The 23,685-nt window shown below is 36.8% G+C and overlaps 1 protein-coding gene across 1 annotated transcript in view; it reads right to left on the bottom strand.

The window, feature by feature from the left end:
* The window catches only part of LOC106850770 (ATP-binding cassette sub-family A member 13), a 139,392-nt gene that overhangs the window by 70,797 nt on the left and 44,910 nt on the right, over positions 1–23,685 (bottom strand). Inside the window, exons 23-24 of the mRNA XM_088171259.1 lie at positions 23,431–23,661; positions 18,199–18,289 (exon numbers count right to left, since the gene is read on the bottom strand). Coding sequence (XP_088027385.1) covers positions 18,199–18,289; positions 23,431–23,661 — 322 coding nt within the window. The remainder of the gene's footprint in view (positions 1–18,198; positions 18,290–23,430; positions 23,662–23,685) is intronic.

The following is a 23,685-nucleotide window of genomic DNA, read 5'->3' as shown; positions in this document are numbered from 1 at the left end:
AACCAACTAACTCTTCTTATGAGGGAAAACAGATAATCAGTTAACACATCTCTACAGCTTCCCATGTACAGCTAATGGTTTACTGAATATTTTCCATAAGTATTCCCTGTGACACTGCACTGGTTCAACCATTCCTTGTGCATTGCCACTTTTTCCTGGACAAACTGACAAACATGGCCTCTATTAGCACTAATGTCTTGATCTACCTTAACTTGAATCAGCAGCGACTTTTCCACAGAAATTTCAAAAGATCCTCTTCAGGGCATCACAGTTGCTAGGTACATGGATTCTCATAAAAGGATTCCTTTCATTTCCCAGCTTATATAGGACTGATAAAATTTTCATATTTGTTAGTTAATTCAGTTTTCAGAGCTCATGGGCTGTCCTTCATGTTCACATGGGCATACACCCACAGCTTATTAACATCTCACAAATCAATCAGTTTCCCAATAGACTCTCTCAATTTTATTTTATCGTTCTCTGTCAGACACTTGTGAATCCCACCAATCACTCTGCCTCCATTTTAGCCCCTAATATCTTCTAGGTACATGCAGGTTCTCATCAAACTCTCTTGCCTGTGGCTTTGCCCAGTTGAATGTCCTTCAACCTCTTTTCTTCCTCACAGCATAGCAGTGTCTGGCAGATTTACTACAACACGTATTTGTACCGTAGCAAGACTGAATAGCCTGCTTATTACAGTGCTCAAAGTCACGCTATATTTTATGAACACTTGTGATTTGTCTCTTATTACCTTCCCTTCTGCGTATTGAGAACACACTAACCAGCATTTTCACATTCCATGTTTAAACATATACATGTATGGAAGTTCTCATGTAACCTCAAATTAATTGTCCTTCTCTTAGAAGAGTTTTTTTTTCCTGAGTTAACAGAATTTTAATCCCAGACCCTTTGCATTGTTCTAATAGAGTATGTTTAGCCAAGAAGAGAGGCAAACAGGGAGAAATATTAATCAGATAATAAGCCAAACTTCTAACCATGGTTATTGAACAAAACAGCTCAAATTTTGCACTCATTACTCCACATAAATACTGGTTAATCACCCTCAGTCCCTGGGAAGGTCAAAATCTCCAGAAAATAACAGCCAGGATATGAAAAACAAGAAATGACCAGGCATAAACATGATACATTTGAATTGTGTCACCTGAGAGCCCAGCATGAGTATAAGACTGGTTTGGTGAATGAAGTATGAGCAGTGTGTGCTGTTTATTTTAATTTCAAAAGCCTGTGACACGGTTTCCCACATTCAAATGGAACGTGGAGGACAACAAAAACCACTGGCTGGACTGACAAGCACTGCCCTGCAGGCTGAGAGCAGGGATATTGGATCCAACTGAGGAGCAGCTGGTTAGTCAGAGTGTCCCTCGGGCAAAGATGAGCAAAACACTGGCTAACAGTACCTTGTAACACAGATGTGTGTGCATACCTGCACCTGGAGGGGATCCACCCTGTTTGGAGTCATCTTTATGTCAGGTACTGGTGACAAGGAAAACCTCCTGGCAGCAGGAGCAGCTCTCTGGCAGCACCTAAGAACCCTAGTGAGTTCAGGGTGCAAAATCTCTGCTCAGGGAAAGTATAAGCTGCAAGAGGCACCAGCTGGTACCTGGGAAATTCTGACATCATAAATCAGAAAAATAAATTTCACTAAGAAGAAAACAATTTTTGAGACCAGCCTGGACATGGCAATATGTAACCTGCTCTTGGCCTGCTTGACCTGCATTTTCAACATCAATATTCTCTCATTTTAACAAGCTTTAATTAACTCTAATTAATTTGAGGGTTATTTTGGGGGGGAGGGCAAGGGAGGAAATTCCAGTATTTATTTATTCCTTTAACTCTGAAACTGAATATTATTTCTTTTTTTCCCAGAAAATCCCACAGAACAGAAATTCTCCATTTAAGATGCTCTTAACTTGCTAATTTGACAGCTAACACAAATGGGATTTAAGGTTTTGAATCTCTGTGGAGAGAAAAAGTAGCTTCAGAATTCAGATTCTGATTCAGCATTCAAGTGCCCTGATCAAGGAGGGTTACATTTTAGGCTTGGAATTTTTTGTTCTGCAAACTGGAGTAGGAGGAAGAGATGCTATTGTTAAGATTTTTTTTTTAAGAAAACTTCTTAGGAATGTATTAAGTTCTTTATATTATTGTGGTAAGACTCTCAATAGTTGTCACAATACAAAAATTGAGACACTCAGAGGCAGAAAAGTTTTCAAGGTATGAGTGGTTTTAGAATAAAACATATCCAGTAAATGCTACCAGCTCAGCATCCCTGAAATTCTAAAGTATACCATCTCCCATTTATCAAAGTAGCAAAGTGCCAGAAAAGCAGCACAGAATTAGATATTTTCTATAGTCCCAGACCTGCTAACAGATCATTAGCATGACATGTGAGTGAAAGAGGCTTCAAAATATTTGACCCTTTGAATCTCTGAAAGGCAACTATGACATCTACTTTCTGGAGACAGAAAGGGAAATCAGCACTGCCATTCATTCTTTTTTTCTTGACAAGCAAAGCAGAGGAAAATGATAACAACTTAATTCAGATTGCCAAAGGAAGGGAGACTGTCATCGTGTGTATAAATAATTGTCCATTCTGTCCAATATCCTGACTCTTACTCAATATTCATAGTGCCAATGAGCCAAGATATGTCCCAAGAAGATGCAATAAACCATTATAGTGGAAGTATATGTATGACGTTTGACTCAGGCACTTCTTTTTTTTTAAGTGATTTATCTTTTTTAGAACCTCATACGTTTATTGTTTAAAATTCTAATTGAAAAGGGTGCCAAATATCTTTCTGAACTATCTTAAACTTCCATCTTTGTGACCTTGAATTCTGTCATTGTTTTTGTGTTTCAGGTACAAAACAAAATTCTTGTTTATTTGTTTTGAATTTATTCTATTTGATGATACCGGATGGGCTCTTAAATCTTGCTTTAGGAGACAAGTTATAGAAGTTTTCAATCCATCTTCTGCATAAATAATCTCAACCTTTCACTCTCCTCTTATAAAAATCTTTATAGTCCTAATCAACGTCACTACTTGTCTCAACTCCTCTTATATTAACACTTGATCAGTCTCAAGATATAATGTGTTCAATGCAGCTATCAGATGTGGAAACACTACTGATTTATACCATAGTATTATACATTCTTGTACTGATCAACTTGTTATTTTCTATATGCATCATACCACTTCATCTGACTGCAGCCGCACTGTGAACAGGAGCCTGCATTGGGCTTTCCATAATAGACTCAATATGGCTTTCAAGATTCCCAAGGTGTTAAATCACTCTTTCAACTAGAACCTACAGAATTAATTTTTGCTTCATAAAACTTGTAAGTAATTCACCACCTACGTCTGGTATGCATGTCAGGATGCATAAAAAGAGCATACATTTATGAGAAAACAGCCTCTGATTATCACTGAGAACCATAAAGGCTAGAAGAAAAGACCAGCTGACCTCTCTGTTATGAAGTCAATTTTTATGCAGAAAGCTTGTGAAAATATCCCCATTAATAATTTAGATCAGAGAATTAAAAACCTGACCCAAGTGTTAGAAGCTGTCTTGCTTGACTTACAATTGCAATTATCCACCAGAAGTGCAATTATGTTCACAATTAACTTGTACTTCCCAATTCATCCAGACTCTCCTTTGTATTACTGACAAGACTTTTGCTAGTTTCCAGCACGTATAGGTTAATATTAGGTACAGGGAAACAGAACAAGTCCTAAAATCCAGAAACAAGATTATCACAATCCTTGCTTATAGACCACTCTTGAATTAGGAGCAGAAACAATTATAAAATTACTATGACTTATTCTTGCTTTTATATAATAGAATAATGAGTTCTCTCTATCCAAAACTGATCAGAAAAATGTTTATGTTGGGGGTTATTTCACAAGTGACATTCCATTGGGGCATTTTTAGATATGAATCCTCCTATTCCTCCCCTCAGGCTATTTTTAATTTCAGGCATTGTGCACATTTCTTCTAAAAAGTTGATTCAAATTGTTTCCATCTTAAGAATTTTCTGTCTTAGAGATTCTCCCTACCCCATACATATTGATTATATATTATATCATATCAAATTATATTACATCCTATTATATTACATTATATTGTATTACATCACGCCACCTCATAGCACCCCATATAATATCATCTCATATTACGCCACCTCATAGCACCCCATATAATATCATCTCATATTACGCCACCTCATAGCACCCCATATAATATCATCTCATATTACGCCACCTCATAGCACCCCATATAATATCATCTCATATTACGCCACCTCATAGCACCCCATATAATATCATCTCATATTACGCCACCTCATAGCACCCCATATAATATCATCTCATATTACGCCACCTCATAGCACCCCATATAATATCATCTCATATTACGCCACCTCATAGCACCCCATATAATATCATCTCATATTACGCCACCTCATAGCACCCCATATAATATCATCTCATATTACGCCACCTCATAGCACCCCATATAATATCATCTCATATTACGCCACCTCATAGCACCCCATATAATATCATCTCATATTACGCCACCTCATAGCACCCCATATAATATCATCTCATATTACGCCACCTCATAGCACCCCATATAATATCATCTCATATTACGCCACCTCATAGCACCCCATATAATATCATCTCATATTACGCCACCTCATAGCACCCCATATAATATCATCTCATATTACGCCACCTCATAGCACCCCATATAATATCATCTCATATTACGCCACCTCATAGCACCCCATATAATATCATCTCATATTACGCCACCTCATAGCACCCCATATAATATCATCTCATATTACGCCACCTCATAGCACCCCATATAATATCATCTCATATTACGCCACCTCATAGCACCCCATATAATATCATCTCATATTACGCCACCTCATAGCACCCCATATAATATCATCTCATATTACGCCACCTCATAGCACACCATATAATATCATCTCATATTACATCGTCTCATATTACATCATCTCATATTACATCATATTATATTATATCATATCATAATATATTATGTTACATTATATTATATATCATATTATAACATAACATAAGGTACATAATTAAGTGGCAATGGAAAACACGTATCCAGAGAAGGACAATGAATCTTATGAAGGACCTGGAATACAAGTCTTATGCAAAGTGGCTGAGGGAGCTGGGGGTGTTTAGCCTGCAGAAAAGGAGGCTCAGGGGTGACCTTATCACTCCCTACAACTCCATGAAAGGAGGTTGTTAGCAGGCTGGGGTCAGTCTCTTCTCCCAGGAAATCAGTGACAGGACAAGAGGAGTGTTAAGTTGCACTGGAGGAGGTTTAAGTTGGGCATTAGGAAGAATTTCTTCACAGAAATTGTGATACGAGGTTGGAATGGGCTGCCCAGGGAGGTTGTGGCGTGACTGCCCCTGGACATGTTTAAGACAACACTGGATGTGGCACTCATTGCAATGGTCTAGTTGATTATGGTGGTGTTAGGTTATAGGCTGGATTTGATGATCTCAGAATTCCTACCTAAATGATTCTGTGATTCTGATTCTGTAAATTTGTTAACCAAAACATGATGTCCGCTCTCTTTTTTTATTTTGTTAGAAGAGAAGGAACTGTTAAAACAAGGAATTTTCAGTTTACAGTTTCACATTAAATATGACTCATACAAACACTTCAAGCACCAATCTAAAATACTCTACTCCTCTTGGACCTTAACCCTACCATGGGATAGTTTTGGGATAGGTAACTAGCAGACTAGGGAACAATTAAAATTAAGACTAATTTTTGAGTACTGAATAACTGAACTGAAGATAATATATTAGGGGCATATAATAAAATGGCTCTCAAAATAACCTGTATAGAATACATCACTTACATTTTCAAGACTCATTAAATTCAGCAAATTACTATGCCTGTCCCTTAAACTCCTCAACTTTTGTAGAGTTTACTAAATGAACTTGATCAGAGTCCCTACCTGAATCTACTTTTTTGACAGCCAACCACCACCATACTATGCTGCTGCAGAGATCTACAAAATAGTCAGAACATATTTTAAATGTAAAAAAGAATACAACTCAAGGCCTTAATTTTTTCCTTAGGCATAACATAGCCTTGTTCACATTATGAATATCATCCTTTAATTTCAAGAACTTGCATTTTCTCAAAGTTAGAGCATACTAAAGGTATGAACAATAGATGAAGTGATTAACACCATTGAATGCAAGCAAAATATTTCTTCACAATTATACAAAGTAGATTCAAATTAAAAATTAGATTCTAGTTTTCCATCCTTTACATGTTCACAATCACAACTGCTTATAGCCAACACTATAATTATCTTATATGAAATATGAATTTAGATATCTGAAATGCCCATTCAAGACAGAAAGAAGATAAGCCAGCCTCTTTAATTAATATAAAATTAATACTCACATGCCTACAGAATTCCCTGACTGAATATTCTTGCATTAAATAGAGGGTTAAGACAATCTCATACCAATGCACAAAAACCCCATTAAGTTTTGTCATCACTCACATCAAATAACAGAAAATCTAAAACAACAACCACACTGCATGTTTTGTAGTAGATAAAAACTTTAAAATAGATATGCATCACAATCACACTCTAAGTGTAAATTTGAGGAAGCAGGTAAGTCCAAACGGCAAGTAAATAAAATTGTGAGAAAGACAGTGAAGCGAGACCTCTGCTTTTAATTTATGGACCTGCTTTATACTCTTGCCTTCCCAAACCTATTTGTCTGTTTTATCTAGTCATTGCATTCAGTCTTAAAACTAGACTGCAAGCTGTCAAAGGTGGTAAGGACCTGGGTTTTTTATTCTTACTATTAGTCTGTAGGGTGTCTGGAACAACAGGGCATGAGTTTAGATTGGGCTTCCAAGGCACTGCAGCTCGTACAATAAACAACAATAGCTACTACAGCAGTTAGGAAAAAACACCCTTGTTTCTGCTCAAGTGTGAGCTGGTGTCAAAACACCTCTTGTTGTTTTTACTACAATGGAAATGGGCAGGAATATAGCCATAGCAGAAACTTGTCTGAGTGTATATTTTATTTGGGAATGTAACACTTCCAGGTTATAAAAGCATTACCATTGCTTTCAATGAAGGGAATTAATTTTCTAGTGCAAAATACTCTGTTTCTTTGCTTTCTCCAGCCATAAGAACACAAACAGTACATGAGCATAAAGAAATGGGAAACAATGGTGCTGTCTTCCTCTCTGTACCCTACAGACACCATGGAGAGCCAAATGCAGTTGCTACACTGACAGCCAAGCTAATCCTGTGAATGGCCACCTAAGCTAGTCTGGGCCCGGGGGAAGAGGAGGACACACTGCTGAATGCACCGTTGCAATAACTCATAAATTGAGGGTTTCTATTGCTCCTACATTTGTGATGCCTCAAACAATCTTGTTTGTTATATTTCCATATTTTTTTCTGCTTTGCCATAATTTATATCTCTTCATTCTAGTTGGGGTTTTTGCCAGCTTAAACCATACCAAAAAAGAAATCGGAATTAAATACCAAGGTCTTTTTTAGACTTGTGTGGTAAACTCTACTGTGGCCTGGGAAACTTCATGATTATGAAATGGGAATATTCTTTGGAAAAAAAAAAAAAAAAAAAAAAAAAAAGGCCGTAGTGCCTTGGAAGCCCAATCTAAATTCGTGTCCTGGTGTTCCAGACACCTTACAGACTTGTAGTAAGAATAAAAAAAAACAGGTCCTTACCACCTTTGACAGCTTGTAGTCTAGTTTTAAGACTGAATATTCTTTGAAAACAAAAAAAATAAAAGACAAATGTTTCAAATATTCAGTCAGGTCAGATAGTCAGACAGACAATCACGTCTTGGAAAAGAAAATTACTGCAGATTAGAAAACCCTAAGTCTCTGATTTTGAGTTTCTGCATGGTTAACTTGCAACATTAACAACTATGCTAATTTCAATTTCCAGGAGACAATTTTGCAAATAGATATCCTTTTTTTTGCAGTACTATCTCCCCTGCAGTGATGCACCTGCAATGAATTGCTACACAGAGGAGGAGGCAAGTAAAGGAAGAGTTGAAAAACAAGCACAGAACACGGCTACAAAATGGAAGCTTATTTACACTTTGTTTGTACTCTTCGAAGGCACAACAGTAGAAGTGAAACACAGACTGTCAGAATTGAAAAAAAAATGTCCCAATTCGTTACATATGTATCTATATATCTATGTCAGACTTGCCCAAGAGAACGAATACATTTGTGGACACACAGGTAAACAACCATCACATACATCTTATGCACAAGAATATATTCTCTTATTACAATAAGCAGCACAATTATTGAAGTTGGTTCCTTTTCTTTCTAGAAGTGTAAATCAACACTCAAAGTCGTTAGAATTTAAGCCATTGAATTCAACCTATAGACTCAAGTTACAACATTTCAATATTGAATCAGATGCAGACAACAGGGCTACAAACCACAGTACTTTTGCTTTTTGGTGAAAAACTGGTGAAAGGGCAGAACAGCAATAAAATCTGAACGTTTGCTCTACCACTTCCTATAACATTACATGGGAGACTTAATGCTGAATATCTTAGTATTTCCAATTAGACAGATTAAATACAGCTAAAGAAGAAAAAACTATGTATTCAAACCAGGTGTTCTCAAACACTTCCCACTGGGTACGTGCTTCCCAGAAAGGGAACTTTTAAATAGAAGCTGTCCACCGTTGCATTGCAGATGACTTCTGTCATGCAGCTGCTGAGTTTGCCATGAGTGGCCTTTAAAAAACACTGTGTTCAGCACTCTGGAAGAAGACTCTTGGAATTGCTCAGAGATAACTCAGACATTAAACAGTGGAAACAACTTCAGCAAGACCCAGATTTCACTGTGACAGACAAGGACATTCTGACCCACTTTAACTTTCAGAATCTGTGCAAGTATTACCTTAATACAAAGTACTTCGTCTAAAATACTGCAGCTCCCATAATCAGGAATATTTTTAGACCATATCTCTACTGGAATTATTCTAATAATGAAAAAATCATATCAAAGTTTGTGCAGGGAAACAATTCAAAACTGAAAGTTCTGCAGGAGGCATGTTTTATTCAGACCTGAAGCTACAGCAAACAATTGAAAAATGTGTTTGATGAATAAACTGGTTCCTCAGGCATTCTGGTATCTCATAGTGGTATTAAACAGCTTCAAGGATCTGGATTAGCAGAACCAACTGCTCCATTTTTTCTAATGTCTCCAATGACTATGGTAACCTAAATAAACTGTAAAATAGATCTAAAGACAGATAAAAAGAGAAAAAAATTACATGGCTAAAAATTTCCACCTATACAGGTCCAACACCAGATCTACTATCATGAAGTCCCACTCATAATTCAAATGAGGAATTGGCTAGCAACAGTGTAAAATCTACTCCTTGTATCACCTTATAACAAATTTACCATATGAAAAGTTGGCCAAAAAAAGTGCAATCCTAACTGTTCCACATACTGCCCTTCATACTGAAGCTACTTTACATGCTGCCCCTGTAACTCTGAAACTAGTTTTTTGTTAGTACTGCAAATTGTTGCTAGTATTGAAAAAACAGAAGTGTGAATATTGCTAAAGTTTTCGTGGGCTTTTCATGTACAAAATGAATGTTTTCATGACAGAATAGAGACAAAAATTTCACTAAAGGAGATACTTTTGAGAAGGCACTGGACAGGTGAAAATCTAGTTTCATGTAGAGGCATCAGCCTCAAAGAGAGTCCTACTAGCACAGCTGTGTAGCACACCTTCTATATACATATGGTATTTACTTCCCTAAGCAATGTTCTGCTTCAGAACAAAAAGTAAGCATCTTACTCTTGATAAGCATTTATTTTAAAAATTGGTCATTTACATTACTTACATACTTGAAGTTAAAGTCTCTGTATTTGCTGGTGCAACAGCATTAATAAAGCAAAACTTTTAAAAAATACTTGTATGCATGTGTGTATATATGCACACACTTTCTTCATCTGTAAAAATATATATACACAAACAAAAAAATCTTTAAAATAGACACTCCACTTGTAAGCTCCAGCAAGGCAAGAAACAATCAGAATTTACTTTTCATATAAAACCTAAAGACTAGCTATTAGCAACATATATTTTCTGACACCATATGTATGGCTTTGTGTTGGTTGTCTAAGAGCAAAAATTTTCTCCAACACAGGCCCCATATTATGAGGATGAGAAATAATAGTTTATCTAGAATATGAGATGCAAGCACTATGTTTGGAAAAATCCAATTGCTGAACAACAATAAGAGCATAATCTAAAAGAATGTAACTCTTTAAACTTGGAAAAAATTATTACTACAGGGGTAGCAAAAGTCACATTACTATTACACTGGGAAACCCATCATTGCTGTTACACCAGGCAATTCATTGCTATTCAAATCTCAGTTGCTTCTCACCTAAACCACATACTGCATACAGATTTTTGGTGATGCTGCAAATGTGAAAAAAGTGGAATACCTGCAAAAGTAGCTGCAAGTCATTCTCAGAAGCAGCAAATGAACACAGGAATGCTGGCTGTCAAATCTCAATTATCTTTTGAGGAAGAGTTCTACTTCGCTTTTATTGTTTCCTTTCTTTCCTGTTTTTTCAGTTACTTAGAAATAATTACAGCATGAAATGGAATACGAGCAGTCCTTCATATTGGAGAATAAGTCTTCTGAATATTTCTTTAAAAGACAGGATTTTAAGACAGCCATGAAAGATCATATAGGTTGTCTATGCTTTTTTCCAGTCTGTAGTTGTTGTAATAGCCTCAGTTTATAGAAACTAAAAGAAAACAGCACGTCATGGAGTGCAAAGGAAAGGCTGGAGGGAGAGACACACACACTGAAGGGAGCAAGTAAGAGGGAAAACAGTCGCTGTATGAAGAAATACACTGCCAAGAAGAAATCAAAGAGGGGCTTATAGGCAAGACGTAAGAGCTACACAACTAAGATCATTTGGTCACTTGTTTTTCAAGACATTAAGGGGCATCGATGTTGCTGTTAATTAAAGATTAGCTGTTGGAACGGCCGTAATAAAACACACAGCAGTATGGTCTCCTTTCAAGACAGGAAAGGAAGGAGTTTATTGTAACACACACTCCTCATAAGCACTAGATCGCTAAACCAAGAACAGAATACAGCTCATTGTCAGAGCGAGCAACACCTCTTGCACAGATGTTTTCATTATAAACATCAGAGTTCTCAAAATACACACTCTGTAAACAATAGCAGGTACTTTTGTTTGTTCCTGGGAAAACCTCTGTTCCCAGGCCAGCCTTTGGGAAAGCTTTCTGTTTTCACAGAGCTTTCCCAGGCTACTGTGTATCCACACCTCAAGTTCTACCAAATACCTTTGGATAAATAAAGCGTTCCTAATGCACCTGCAACTATATGTGTTCTTTATCCCTCAGCTCAAAGAAATGTCTGAACACAGTGGAAGAACTACCAAGAAGTTACAGTTTTTAAGCAAGCGCTAACACACAAACAACTCAGATTATGACAAAGGCAAGGAAATAAGTTGTCAGAAAAAAATCAGTTTCACAATATTCTCACATTCTCATACATGCATATCAGGCAGTAAGAGCTGTGAGATGTTAGTACCAAATACAATCTTCTGTTTAGAAGTTCCTTGAGATATATAGAAATTAAAAATATAGTCATCACCATCAGAGGTTGCATGCCTACCTGTTCTGGTTTCCCACAGCTTAAATAAAGTCTCCCTGAGGATTCTGCTTCCCCTAGGCAGGATAGAAGAGGCATCATCTCTTCCATCATAAGATATGGCTATGCAACAACTTTACTGAATTGTTCTCAGATTGTAGTCTGAAGACTACTGACTATTTCTAGTTTCTAACTTGTTGAGGTTTGAATCTATAACACAATTTACTGGTCCAGGCAAACCTTCCACTCAAACTGAGATTCATACATATTAAAAACCAGCAAAAATACCAAATTACAGGAAAGGGGCTACTAAGCCCCTTTCATGAAGTGATTTTTATGAAACCAGCTCAATTACATCAAGACAATATTTTAATGAGCAATTAATTTGATTTTCAAAATACAAATTTCCAAACAGATTGTCTTTTCCTCTAGTTCTGTACTACATGCAGAAATAGTCTTTTTTTCAATTGAGCACCCTTTTGGTAAGCGCCAAAAGGGAATTTTACTGACCATTTTCTTCTCTAGAGCTGAAGATCAGAAAAAGTGTGAGGAAGGCAGGTAGGGTTAATTTCCTTCATGTCTCTGAAACAGGAAGATAAATCCTAGGACAAAGAGGCTGGGAATATGGATGAGCTTCTTGGTATTGTAAAAGTATCATGCTTTACTAGAAAGCAGGTGTATTTCCATTGTTTTCCTAGCAGTCCTCTAATGTCTGGGCCTACCTAAGAGAGAGTCCAAGACGTCCATACTGTGGATGAAAAGAAGGAAATAATCAGGCAGCAATCACAAAGAAAACAACTGGTAGGGAAAATATTTGGATGAGAGAAGAAAGTAGTGGGTAAAAAAAGTGTAGCATTTGAAGAAGGAGGAAGAAACAATTTGCTTTCAGAAGAATAGAAGAAGTTGCAGTTGCACAGAGAGAAAACAAATTTATATATAAATCTTAAATATCTCAAATGGCCTTATTTTTTAAATCAGCTTTGTGTGACAATTGATAGGAAATGTTATAAAGATGCTCCATCCTTATTCTATGCTTCAGAGAATCCTGAAAGGGTGAAGGAAAAAAGATTGGGGTTTGAAGAGGATAAAACTAAACATTTGAAGTGCTTATTAAATTAAGTTGTCAACACATGCAAGAAACATGACATTTCCTTCAATGAACTAATTAAAACAACAGTAAAATAAGCCGAAGGAAAATATAATGCAGCCAAGATTTTTAGACCAGCTATTTTGACAATTTTTCAGGGCTTAGTGCTGAATTTAACTGGTAATGTTACCTGTACTGTAAGACTGCCAGAAGACTGAAATTTATGCTTTATCTTTTCCTTATTGGGAGATAGCAAAAGTTTGAAAAATTTAATACCAGTGTTCATGTCAGCAGCCACTTCTAAACAGAGACACTGATGCTTCATGTCTACAATATTCTTCTCATAAATCAAGTTACATTTTCCAAAGTGAGGTACTGAAACAATTCCTAGGTTCTTTTATGCAAATTTTACAGGAAATTGAAAGAAGTGAGGTCCATTTAAAAATAGATGCTAAAATATAACTTAAAGTGTATTGTAAAGATCACTGTCAAGTCTTTTTTTTGTAGTTACAATGAACTCAATTTGTTGTAGTGGATTAAAAGATAATGTTTAAGAATAGAAGAAACCTTGATCACCTACCAAAAGACATCAAATTCTACTCTGCTGCTCATGTGCAGAAATCAATAGCAACCTTTACCATAGCATATTTTCTGCAAAGACCCAAGCCTTCTGTCAAATGCACCCGGAGAAGCAACATACTTCCCTGGATAGAAGAACTCCAACAGGTAATGAACTCTTGCCTGTCTTTAATTACAGCTATTTGCTTACTTTTTGCCTCCTTTATTTCAGTTCTCTCTTCCGCCCAAATAAAAGGTAGAATTATACCTTAACAGACAATATTCTCCATTAAATAAAAAATAGGGTCTTCAAGCAAACAACTTTTCTATCTTATTTTTGATAAACTACATTGGTACCTTTATAAGGAAGCTGCCAACCTCCAATATTAATTCTTCTCTGCTCGCTTTCTGAATTCTCTATTTCTCTCTAAAGTCATTCAAACTTAAAAATGTGGACGGAAAGGTTGTACTAGTTTTGTAGCATCAGTCTCATCAATTTTGAATGGATAGTCAAAATGACCTCTTCACATTATTTTGTACATTAAGCTCAAATATAAATCACCTTAGCTGTCTTAAAATGCTTCTCCACCAGGATCAGCAGATAACTCAGTATTTTCCAGGATATTACTCCCCATTACACAGACATGCCTAGCATTTAGCATCATCCAAATACCCTTTATTTAGAACGGATTCAGCTTTTCAAGTGATCCAAATCAGTCCTTAGGACAGGTCTTACTTTTCACCTTTAAGCAGTTGTTTTGCTTTGAAGTAAATATAACCTTGCTGATGGGAAAAAAAAGTCACTCATTAAGATAATTAAAAGGCAGAGTTGAAACCCAGCTGAAATTCACAAAAGCTCTTCATTTTGATGTTCCACTACTAACAACTGCTTTTTTGGTCAACTACAATTTTAGTAAACTAGCTTTTAGATGAGCTTTATGAGTACCACGTATTATTGATCTCACCAATCTTAACAGGAGTAATGTCACATTTGGCCCAATGTGGTTCAAAATGGCTAACACCAGCTGCTTCAGAGAAAGGGTTAAGCAATGTTAAAATGTAGTGATGCATCAACTTGCTTCCACACCCAGACTTTCAGAGGCTAACTTATCCAAGAAGTTCAAAGGCATATAAGCTTTAATAGCACTTCTGTTACTATGGCTATTCATACTATACTTCCATTAATAACCTTTGGCTCTTTGGAACATATTGGAATACACTTAGTCTCTGTAACAGCGATATGGCAAGAAATTTCAAATGTTATGTATTACTGTGTGCAAAAATATAAAGAATCAATTTTGAATTTTCTACAGTTTCATTTCACTACACCTCAGGGGTTCCAGCTGTAGTTTACTGCCAGAAGGGACTAGATCCAAAGTTGGTATCTTCCAGAAATTTCTAAGACAATAAATGCTGTAAAATGAAATAATTTGGCTCTTCAGCAAAACATCTGAGTATCTTAATTCAACAATATTGGTCCCTGAATGAGCCAATGAGACTGCTCACTAGGCTATTACCTGCTTTTGCATATGTTCAGATTATTTTGCCATTTATCCATGGTTAGCTACTTACTTCTTGGACTTGCTCTTAGCCCTCCTGCATATTTCTGTATGTATACTGCCTGCTGTGGATTATGATAATTTTATTGGCCCACACAGAGTTGGTTTCTCCATTTTCTCTAGGCTATTTGGCTTCAATGGTCTTGTCAAACAGTCATTGCAAGCTCAGTCTAACCATTTTTATGCATGCTCTGTATACATCTAGAAAACAATAAGTATCTATTGTGTGTTCCAACTGCATAGAAATTAATAATGCATGACTGTATTATAATATATGCATGCACTATGTCTGCACACACAGTCATACCTGATTTAAAAACAAAATTTTTACTGTTGTCACAAAAAGGTGAGTTTTAATCTAAGGCTTTTTCATTGGAATAAAACTAAAAATTTGGAGAAAACCATCCACAAAGGAAACAGATATTACAGTGTGCTTTGCATCTTTAAAATTACCAATTTTAAAACTGTTACAATTAATTTAATTAATGGACTGCTACTTACCTCTAACATTTACATTTAGAAATGTTCAAATAATTCTGAGTTTATCTTACATTATTTTTGTTGCTGACCTTAAGCAGCTGCCAAGCACCAGCTGCTCGCCCATATTCCCCCTCCTCCAGCAGGATGGGGAAGAGAACAGGAAAAGAGAAAGTGAGAAAATTTGTGGGTCAGGATACAGGCAGTTTAAGCAGTAAAGGAAAAAGAAAGAAAAATAAACCCCAAACAAATAAACAAAAACCAAAATATCCAACCCAGAAAATGCAAAGGTAATCTCTTACCACCTCCCACAAGTGGACATGCTCAGCCACTGGTAGTAACAGCAACCTCCTCAAAAAAGCTTTTATTGCAAGCATGGCACTCTGTGACACTGAATAACTCTGGTGAATTTAGCTCATCTGTCCAGGTCGTGTTCCCTCACACCTTCTTTCTTGTCCTCAGCTTACTCACAGCATGGAAATGGGAAAAGAGAGAGCCTTGGCACTGCAAATACTATTCAGTGATAGCCGAAACACAGGTGTGTTATCAACACTGTTTCAGTCAGAAATCCAAAACACAGCACCATAGAAGCTGCTATGAAGAAATTGAACTCAATTCCAATCAGACACAGTACACTAAGAAAATGTTAAACATGACTTCAGTGAGATACGGTCATATTTTGCTGAAATAATGTCTAGTGTGTTTTTGGTAGTGGTTGTCAGCCTAAATTTCTGCAGTTTCATTTAAGAGACATACATCTCTCTGCTATGCCTCCTAGTCTAGGAGACATTAGACATCATTTTGATTTCTGCACAATCCTGACATCTCAAGGGCTCAACAGCAGTAAAGGATAGCCAGCACCCCTGCTTGAGCTCAGATCTGTGCTTGGTGAAAGTATCTCTCTAGTCTAAATTCTTTTACAAATCAAATAGCAGAATCCTGTGATCTCCTCAATAATCCCAGCTGCTTGCTCCAGGGGGTTTTGAAAATTCATTTGACTGCTTTGACAATAGGAAGTTTGACTGCCTTTGAACCTGCTTTCAAAGACAAAGTCATACAAGTCAAGCTACTGCCCATGGAGTATTCTAGTTAACTTTGACAATGATGGACACCTTTCATGACCATTCCCAGATCTCTTATGCCTACACTTCACAACTGTCTTTAATGATGAATGACAGTCATATGCAATGAATGACAATTTTCCAGTATCTCATCCCCAAATAAATGGTATTATCATCACATTTTTGCTACAACTTATCAGGCTGAAAGAATACAGTCTCTGATTACTCAATTCTTTATTAATGTAATAACTTGAACAAATACTACTTTATACATTTTGAGATGCAGATGGGAAAGTATATCAAGTTCTTAGGTAGGATATGCTGTCTTCATTACTTTAGGAACTGTAAATCTTAGTCTTTAATGAAAATGTAGTGTGGAGAAGACAGATGATGATTTGAAACTAGTTCAGATGTCCTAGCTGAGTCTTGAACAAATAAATTTGGATTAAACAAGGGAAATTCAAAACTGTTTTGAATAGAAGTCTCATTCTCACCACTGACAGAAGTGGCAATTGTATTGGCTTAGTGACGTTGTTTTCATTTCATACACTTACATCTTCACCAATTCAAGAGGGACTAGAATAGCCCAGCAAACACACCCTCTTGAAAAGGTCATCTATCCAAGCTTACATTTTGTGAGAAAAGGTCTCACCTTAGGCCACCATTATTGGCAATGATTACTTATTACTGGCAGATACAATTGAATTTATCTTAACAAAAAAAGAAAGCTTGGCTGAAAATTGTTATTTCTGTTACAGTAACGTTAAAGGTCCACAGATCGGGACTTCCCTGTGCCTGTACTTTACAGAAACAAAATGGAAAGTACTGCACATAGGACAAAATGCTTGACATATAACCAAAGAAAACTATAATCCAAATGTCAATCTTCAAATAGAAAGAAACACGATAAGGACTGAAGCATGAAAATCCCAGAGCCAATGTGAAAACATTCATCAGCTTGATAGGCACTGACATTAGAGAACTTGAGTCTTGGATTTTGTAATAAAAATTATCATTATGATCATAAATCATCATTTATGATCATTAGTGATGATTAGCAATTCTTCTTATAAAAATAATTTTTAAAAGAGAAAAATCTTCCTGAGATTTGAGAAGTGTTCACAAGGACCTCCTCCCAGGCTTGCAGGGCAGAAAAAGAGATAATATAAAGGATTTTTCTTTAAAACAAGATGTCAAGGAATCTGAAATAACACGCCACTTTAGAAGACAAATTATCTCTCACTACAAGGGGAACCAGCTTTTTTTTTCTTTTGAATTGTACATGGATGAACATGAAGGTACTTTTCTAATTGCTTAAAGATTTTATATCTGTGGTATATGTCTGCAATATTTATCCATTTTCAGTATGGAACAAAGAGGATAATTAGCTTCCAGGGACTGGTACGAAGCAGTAAGCCAATGCTCCTGCCATGAGAGAACGCTCATGTGCACGTGTACCCAGAAGAGTGGGAAGATGACTGAAGTGACAGAGGTAAACCACAGCAGGCATATAAAAAGTTACTACCCAAGGCAGACACACGAAAAAGGAATTACCAGATGGTAGCAAGCAGTATTCTCCATTTGCTTGTGCATTTCTCAACTCTGGCAACTTCGTGCATGCTTACATTTGCATTTTTGATCTCTATAAATCTAGTTGCTTCAGAAGGCCCATAATTTTTTACTTACATACTGATTCAGCACCATTTGTATGGTCCAGGTTTGCTGCCTGTGGAACATAAGGCTTCTTTTCTGACTCCTGCAGCAGCTTCAGAAAAACCTTCCATGAAAGTAGAAAAAAGTAACTTATAAATTTCTATAATTATATATATATTCTAAACCATCCAGACACTCAGAAATTACTACTGACTGCTGTAACCACCTTGCTTATGATGCTTCAGCTAGAAATCTGTGGACACAACTAGAACGGTTACCAAAGAGTTTAGTTGTACTAGCACAGCGAAATCTAATGTACAAAATCCTACAGAACTGAGAACCTACAGATTCCAGGGAATTCAGTGTCTAGGGACACTCAGGAAAAGTTCCTAGGTATGTGCAAGCACACGGACAATAACGTTACTGAAAGACATTTAAAGGACAAGGCAATCATCAGAGACAGTCAAGGTGCACAAAGTCTTGTAAAACATACTACAGAGAGGACTGGGCAACTGTGTGTTTTGTAGCAAAATATTAGTGTGCATACCCCAAATTGGGTAGAGATGATAGGATTCTGTTACCTAAAATCACCATGAGAAAAACTGAAATTACTTTTTTATAAAAGCAACAATCTAAAAATATGCACCAGATTGAAACTGAAAGGATTGAATTTTCTTAATTAGAGGAACACGTCAGAAGGGACATAAAATTAAAAAAAACTCGCAGAATTAATCAACTTTGTAATAATGAGGTCTATTTAAATGGTCTATACACTTTGCCAAACATATTTCTGTTCAGCCTACTATTTCTTGCTTAAATCTGCTTCACAGTTCTGTCCACATGAAGCCTTTTGAATTTCATAGGCATGTATTCCATTTATCTGTACTTCTGCCTTGCAAAAGCTTGGAATGGCTCTCATGGTGAGCCTTTTTCACACACTCCCCACTTGTAACCTCAAGCTAAAAACACAATTAACATTTTCCTATCTTAACCTGAACTGCAATTTAAACAATGATCTAAGAACTTCAGATAAAAAGATAAAAATTAACAGAAAATACAGGTACGATGAGCATCTTGAACAGGAAAAGAACAACCAAATTCTGCTTTGTCTTGATGAAAGTTTTCTTTTGCTCTTTCTTCTCTGTTTGGGTTGAACTGCAAGACAGATTATACCCACAGTGCAACTTTAAGAAATCATTAAGAAACCATTTATTTCTTCCCACAAAAGAACCTGATATCAGCTATAACAAAAAATTCCTTGTTTCCAAGGAGCTTATAGAATAGACAATAAAAACCAGTCAATGTGAAGTACTTTATAGCTCTTGAAAGATATTTCTTGACTTTCTAAGGTCTGAATGTTACAAAGCCGTATTTTGTTTAGTCAATATAATTGCCATTTAACAGTGGTTATTGATTGCATTTGTTACCTGTCAGCTTTCAGGGAACAACTTTGGCCATTAACAACTGCAAGGCCAGGAATTTCTGGCCTGATATTTCCATATTAGACCCTGGAGGCAGATCCTGACAGTCCAAAGCCACATTCTAATTTGTTTTCTTGGACCTGCTTGCTGATGGCTCTGAACACCAATTTTGTCAAGCAAACCAAACTAAACTGTGACAACTGAATCATAGAATCACTGAATTTCCTGGGTTTGAAGGGACCTTTAAGATCATCTAGTTTCAAGCCGTCTGCCATGGACACCTTCCACTGGACCAGATTCTTCAGTACTCCATGCAGCCTAGTCTCGAGCACTTCCAAGAATGGGACATCCACAGCTTCTCTGGACAGCCCAATCCAGTGCCTCACCACCCCCACAAAATAGAATTTCTTCCTAATGTCTAATTTAAAGCTACTTCCCCTTCTCCTGTCACTGCATGCTCTTATAAAAAGTCTCTCTCTGTCTCATAGCCTCCCTTTAAGTACTAGAAAGCCACAATTACGTCACTTCAAAGCCTTCTCTTCCAGCTGAACAACCCTAACTCTCTCAGCCTTTCCTTCAGGAAGAGGTTCTCCATTCCTCTATTCACCTTGGTGTCCCTCCCCTGCACCCACTCCAGTAAGTCCCTGTCCTCCCTGTGCTGGGACCCCAGAGCTGATGCAGCACTGCAGGTGGGCTCTCACCAGAGCAGAGCAGAGAGGCAGAATCCCCTCCCTGCCCTGCTGCCCACTCTGCTTTGGATGCAGCTCAGGACACGTTTGGTTCCTGGGCTCTCAGTGCCCATGGCTGGGTCATGTCCAGCCTCTCATCCACCAGCACCCCCAAGTCCTTCTGGGCAGGGCTGCTCTGGATCTGTTCATCCTCCAGCCTGTGCTGGTACTTGGGGTTACCCTGACCCAGGTGCAGCACCTTGCACTTGGTCTTGTTAAACCTCGTGAGATTCCCATGGGCCCAATTCTTGATCTTGTCTAGCTCCCTCCAGATGGCATCCTGTCCTTCAGGTGTGTCAACCACTTGGTGAAACATCAAAGTAATTGCACCTCTGTGGCTAGGACAATGTCTACACCAAAAAACATTGCCTGCCTATGTTTACTTCAGTGTAAAAATAGCTGCAGACACATTTCTTTATTTAATCTCATTAAGTCATTGCAGAGAGGATGTAGCTATACCTTAAAAAAAAAAAAGAAACAAACCCACCAAATTCCTTTCTAACACATCCTATCCCTATTGTACCTTCATTGAAACATACTCTGATACAGCTGTAAAGACAGAAGGCCACCTGCATTGCCCAGTCCTCCCCATGGTATGCAGTTTTCAAACATCCTCTTAAGAATGGGAATCATTAGGGACTACATTGTACAGAACATATGATAATTTACCTGATGTTGCACCAGATATTGTGGACAGAAGTAGTATTAGCCTAACAAGGTTATTAACAGAGTGAGTAGCCTCCGAGACACACAGGTATGGAAAAGTCATGATTAGGCACCATGACAATGTTCTTGCTATATCTGAATGGAGGTATATTCTAGACCTCAGAGTGCATCTTTTCCCCACATACCTTAGCTTTTCCTACTTGCTCAGTTAGTCAGAATGCAGTGTTAATGGCAGCAAGGTTATGGGTTCAATCCCCATATGGGCCATTCACTTTAGATCTGCACTTGATGACCCTTTTGGGTCCCTTCTAAATCTGAATGTTCTGTGAAATTCTGCTTAATTTCTGTTTTGACTAGCATGTCCATATCTGACCAAGGACTTGTCCTTGTCAGGGACAAAAAGTGCTTTTTGTCCTTGAGGAAACAAGTCTGGCCAAATGAAAATACTACAGTGAAATAGATTAATATTAATAGATTAATAGAATATTAATAGATTCCAACACCAGAAGCTGTTGGAACACACTGCATCTCACTAGAAGGTGCACATAATTTCAAGGACATCTATGGCTTTCCCTGGAAAGTTTTGATGCGAACTCTCAGGTCGTTTCAAGGAAAATAACTTAAAAGCAGTACTTAATTAACAAATTTTTTACACACCTTTTATTGAAAAGATGCTACAATCGTTTTGTTCTCTCCTCAAAGGAAAGCAAGAAAGCAATAAGCTTTGAAATCTCCAGAGTTGCCATAAAGTGAAACAGCATCCTCCAGAGAACTCTTAGTATATGCTTAATTTAATTAACTACCCTTCTATTCTACTTTTGACTCTACCAACATTTTTGATTACAAGTATTATAAAATGCAAGCCTAAATTTGAGCAAATATAATATTAGTGAGATTTAAAGGTGTCAGAAGCTGATCTGTGAGAACTTCAAGATTCCTTTGAAATATGAATGGAGGTCCATTTTCCCTCAGTTAATATGATTTTGAGAGCGTGAGTGTCCCTCAGAACAAAAAAGAATAATGGTGAGTGTATAGAAAGGATGAAAAAAAAATATAACACATTTCTTCCTTTAAGGCCAGGGTTCTTTGTTTCCAGATTGAATGGCTTGAATAGATTAAATAGTGCTATTATGTACTATCTTTTTAGTTCCCAATGCAAAGAGGCTTTTGATAAGAAAATAGAGAATTGAGGTTGTAACGACAACTAATGATGAGATGCAGAGATGACAGAAATCAACCCAAATTAATGCATTAAATCTTCAAGCTGAAGAATGATGCATTAATATCTAATACCACATTTAAAGATGTTTTTAAACTTCCCCTTCACAAAACAGCTAAAAGCAAACTCTTAACTGAGTCACAGATTCTGCTCACTGAGGAAACTTCCTCATATCCATGACAACTTCACATTTACTTTATTCATGTCAGTTCTGGAAAGTTCTGTTATCCCATGGGGATGTAACCCAGAAGTATTCACAACATGTACATTACCTCTAAATCAATAATGTTTGGCAGTGAAAAATCATATTCCTTATACCATGTTAATCATATTATATAAGAAAATAGAAACTTTTTAATTTTTTATTTGCCTCAGAACAGGAATATAATTTACTTCATAGCATTAAATAATATATTTATTAAACTTTTAAACTATGTATGAAAGGAGACATTAGTCTCCTATCATCACTTGAAGTAAAAAAAAATATTTCTAAAGGATCTATAGTACAGTACTTGGATAGTGGTGGTTTAGGGAATCTTATTATTTAGAAATTATAGATGGGGTAAAAAGAGTCCAAGGGAAATAACCTCTTGCTGACATGGCTATTTACACAGAGCTGAATTCAGAGTGATGAAGATGCATAAGAGTCTCTTCCTCTGATCCATATACTATATACACCCACATACATGTACATATATGTGTATATGTGTTTATGTATACATATATCAAAGACTCCCGGTATACACAGAAAATATTCTTTAGATATTTCATCACACAGTTTGGCTAAGTCTTCAGAACTAGTAAGTTGGAAATTATTCTTAGCAATTTTTTTTTCTGTCCAAAGAGCCACCTGAGCTGAACTACCAGACTTGAAAGTCCAAAGATTGTTTGAATGCTATGGGTTTAGGACAACACTGCTTCTCATAAAGTAAGGGAAACGTAACACATCACTGAAGTTAAATGCAGAACAGTTAAGGGTTACACAGTTCATTAGTCTTCACATTAGATTCTTGAAATAAAAAATTACATCATAGTAGAGTGGGTGTTGAAATTAACAGCAGAGCAAAACTATAAAGTATAGATTTTACGGTAATTGGGAGGTTTTGTTTGCTTGCTTTTTGCCTTTTTTTTTTTTTTAAACATGCTTCTCACAAGAAATTGCGCAATATAAAAGATACAATCAAGATTCTCTAACCTAGAAAATGTCATTACACAGAAAAACTACAAGTACCTCTTCCAAAGTTGTGTCAGAAATGCCATAGCCAGTCACATGCAGATGCTGAAGGCTTTGATCTAAAGCTTGAAAAAGACCTTTAAAAGAGGTCTTATCTGCCCTTTCTGGAATCACATAGGTCAGCTCACTCCCACTGTTCTCTTTCAAGAAGGCTTCTGGAATGTGGGTCTGTACCAGAGATGTGACCTGAACAATGTGCTTAGGGTCCTGGATTTCAAACACAGAGGGCTTTGAAGAAAGAAAGATAATAAT

The sequence above is a fragment of the Sturnus vulgaris genome, chromosome 1 (genome assembly GCF_052056855.1).
Source record: "Sturnus vulgaris isolate bStuVul1 chromosome 1, bStuVul1.hap1, whole genome shotgun sequence".
In the NCBI taxonomy this organism is placed as follows: Eukaryota; Metazoa; Chordata; class Aves; order Passeriformes; family Sturnidae; genus Sturnus; species Sturnus vulgaris.
This window is presented reverse-complemented; position numbering and strand designations above follow the sequence as displayed.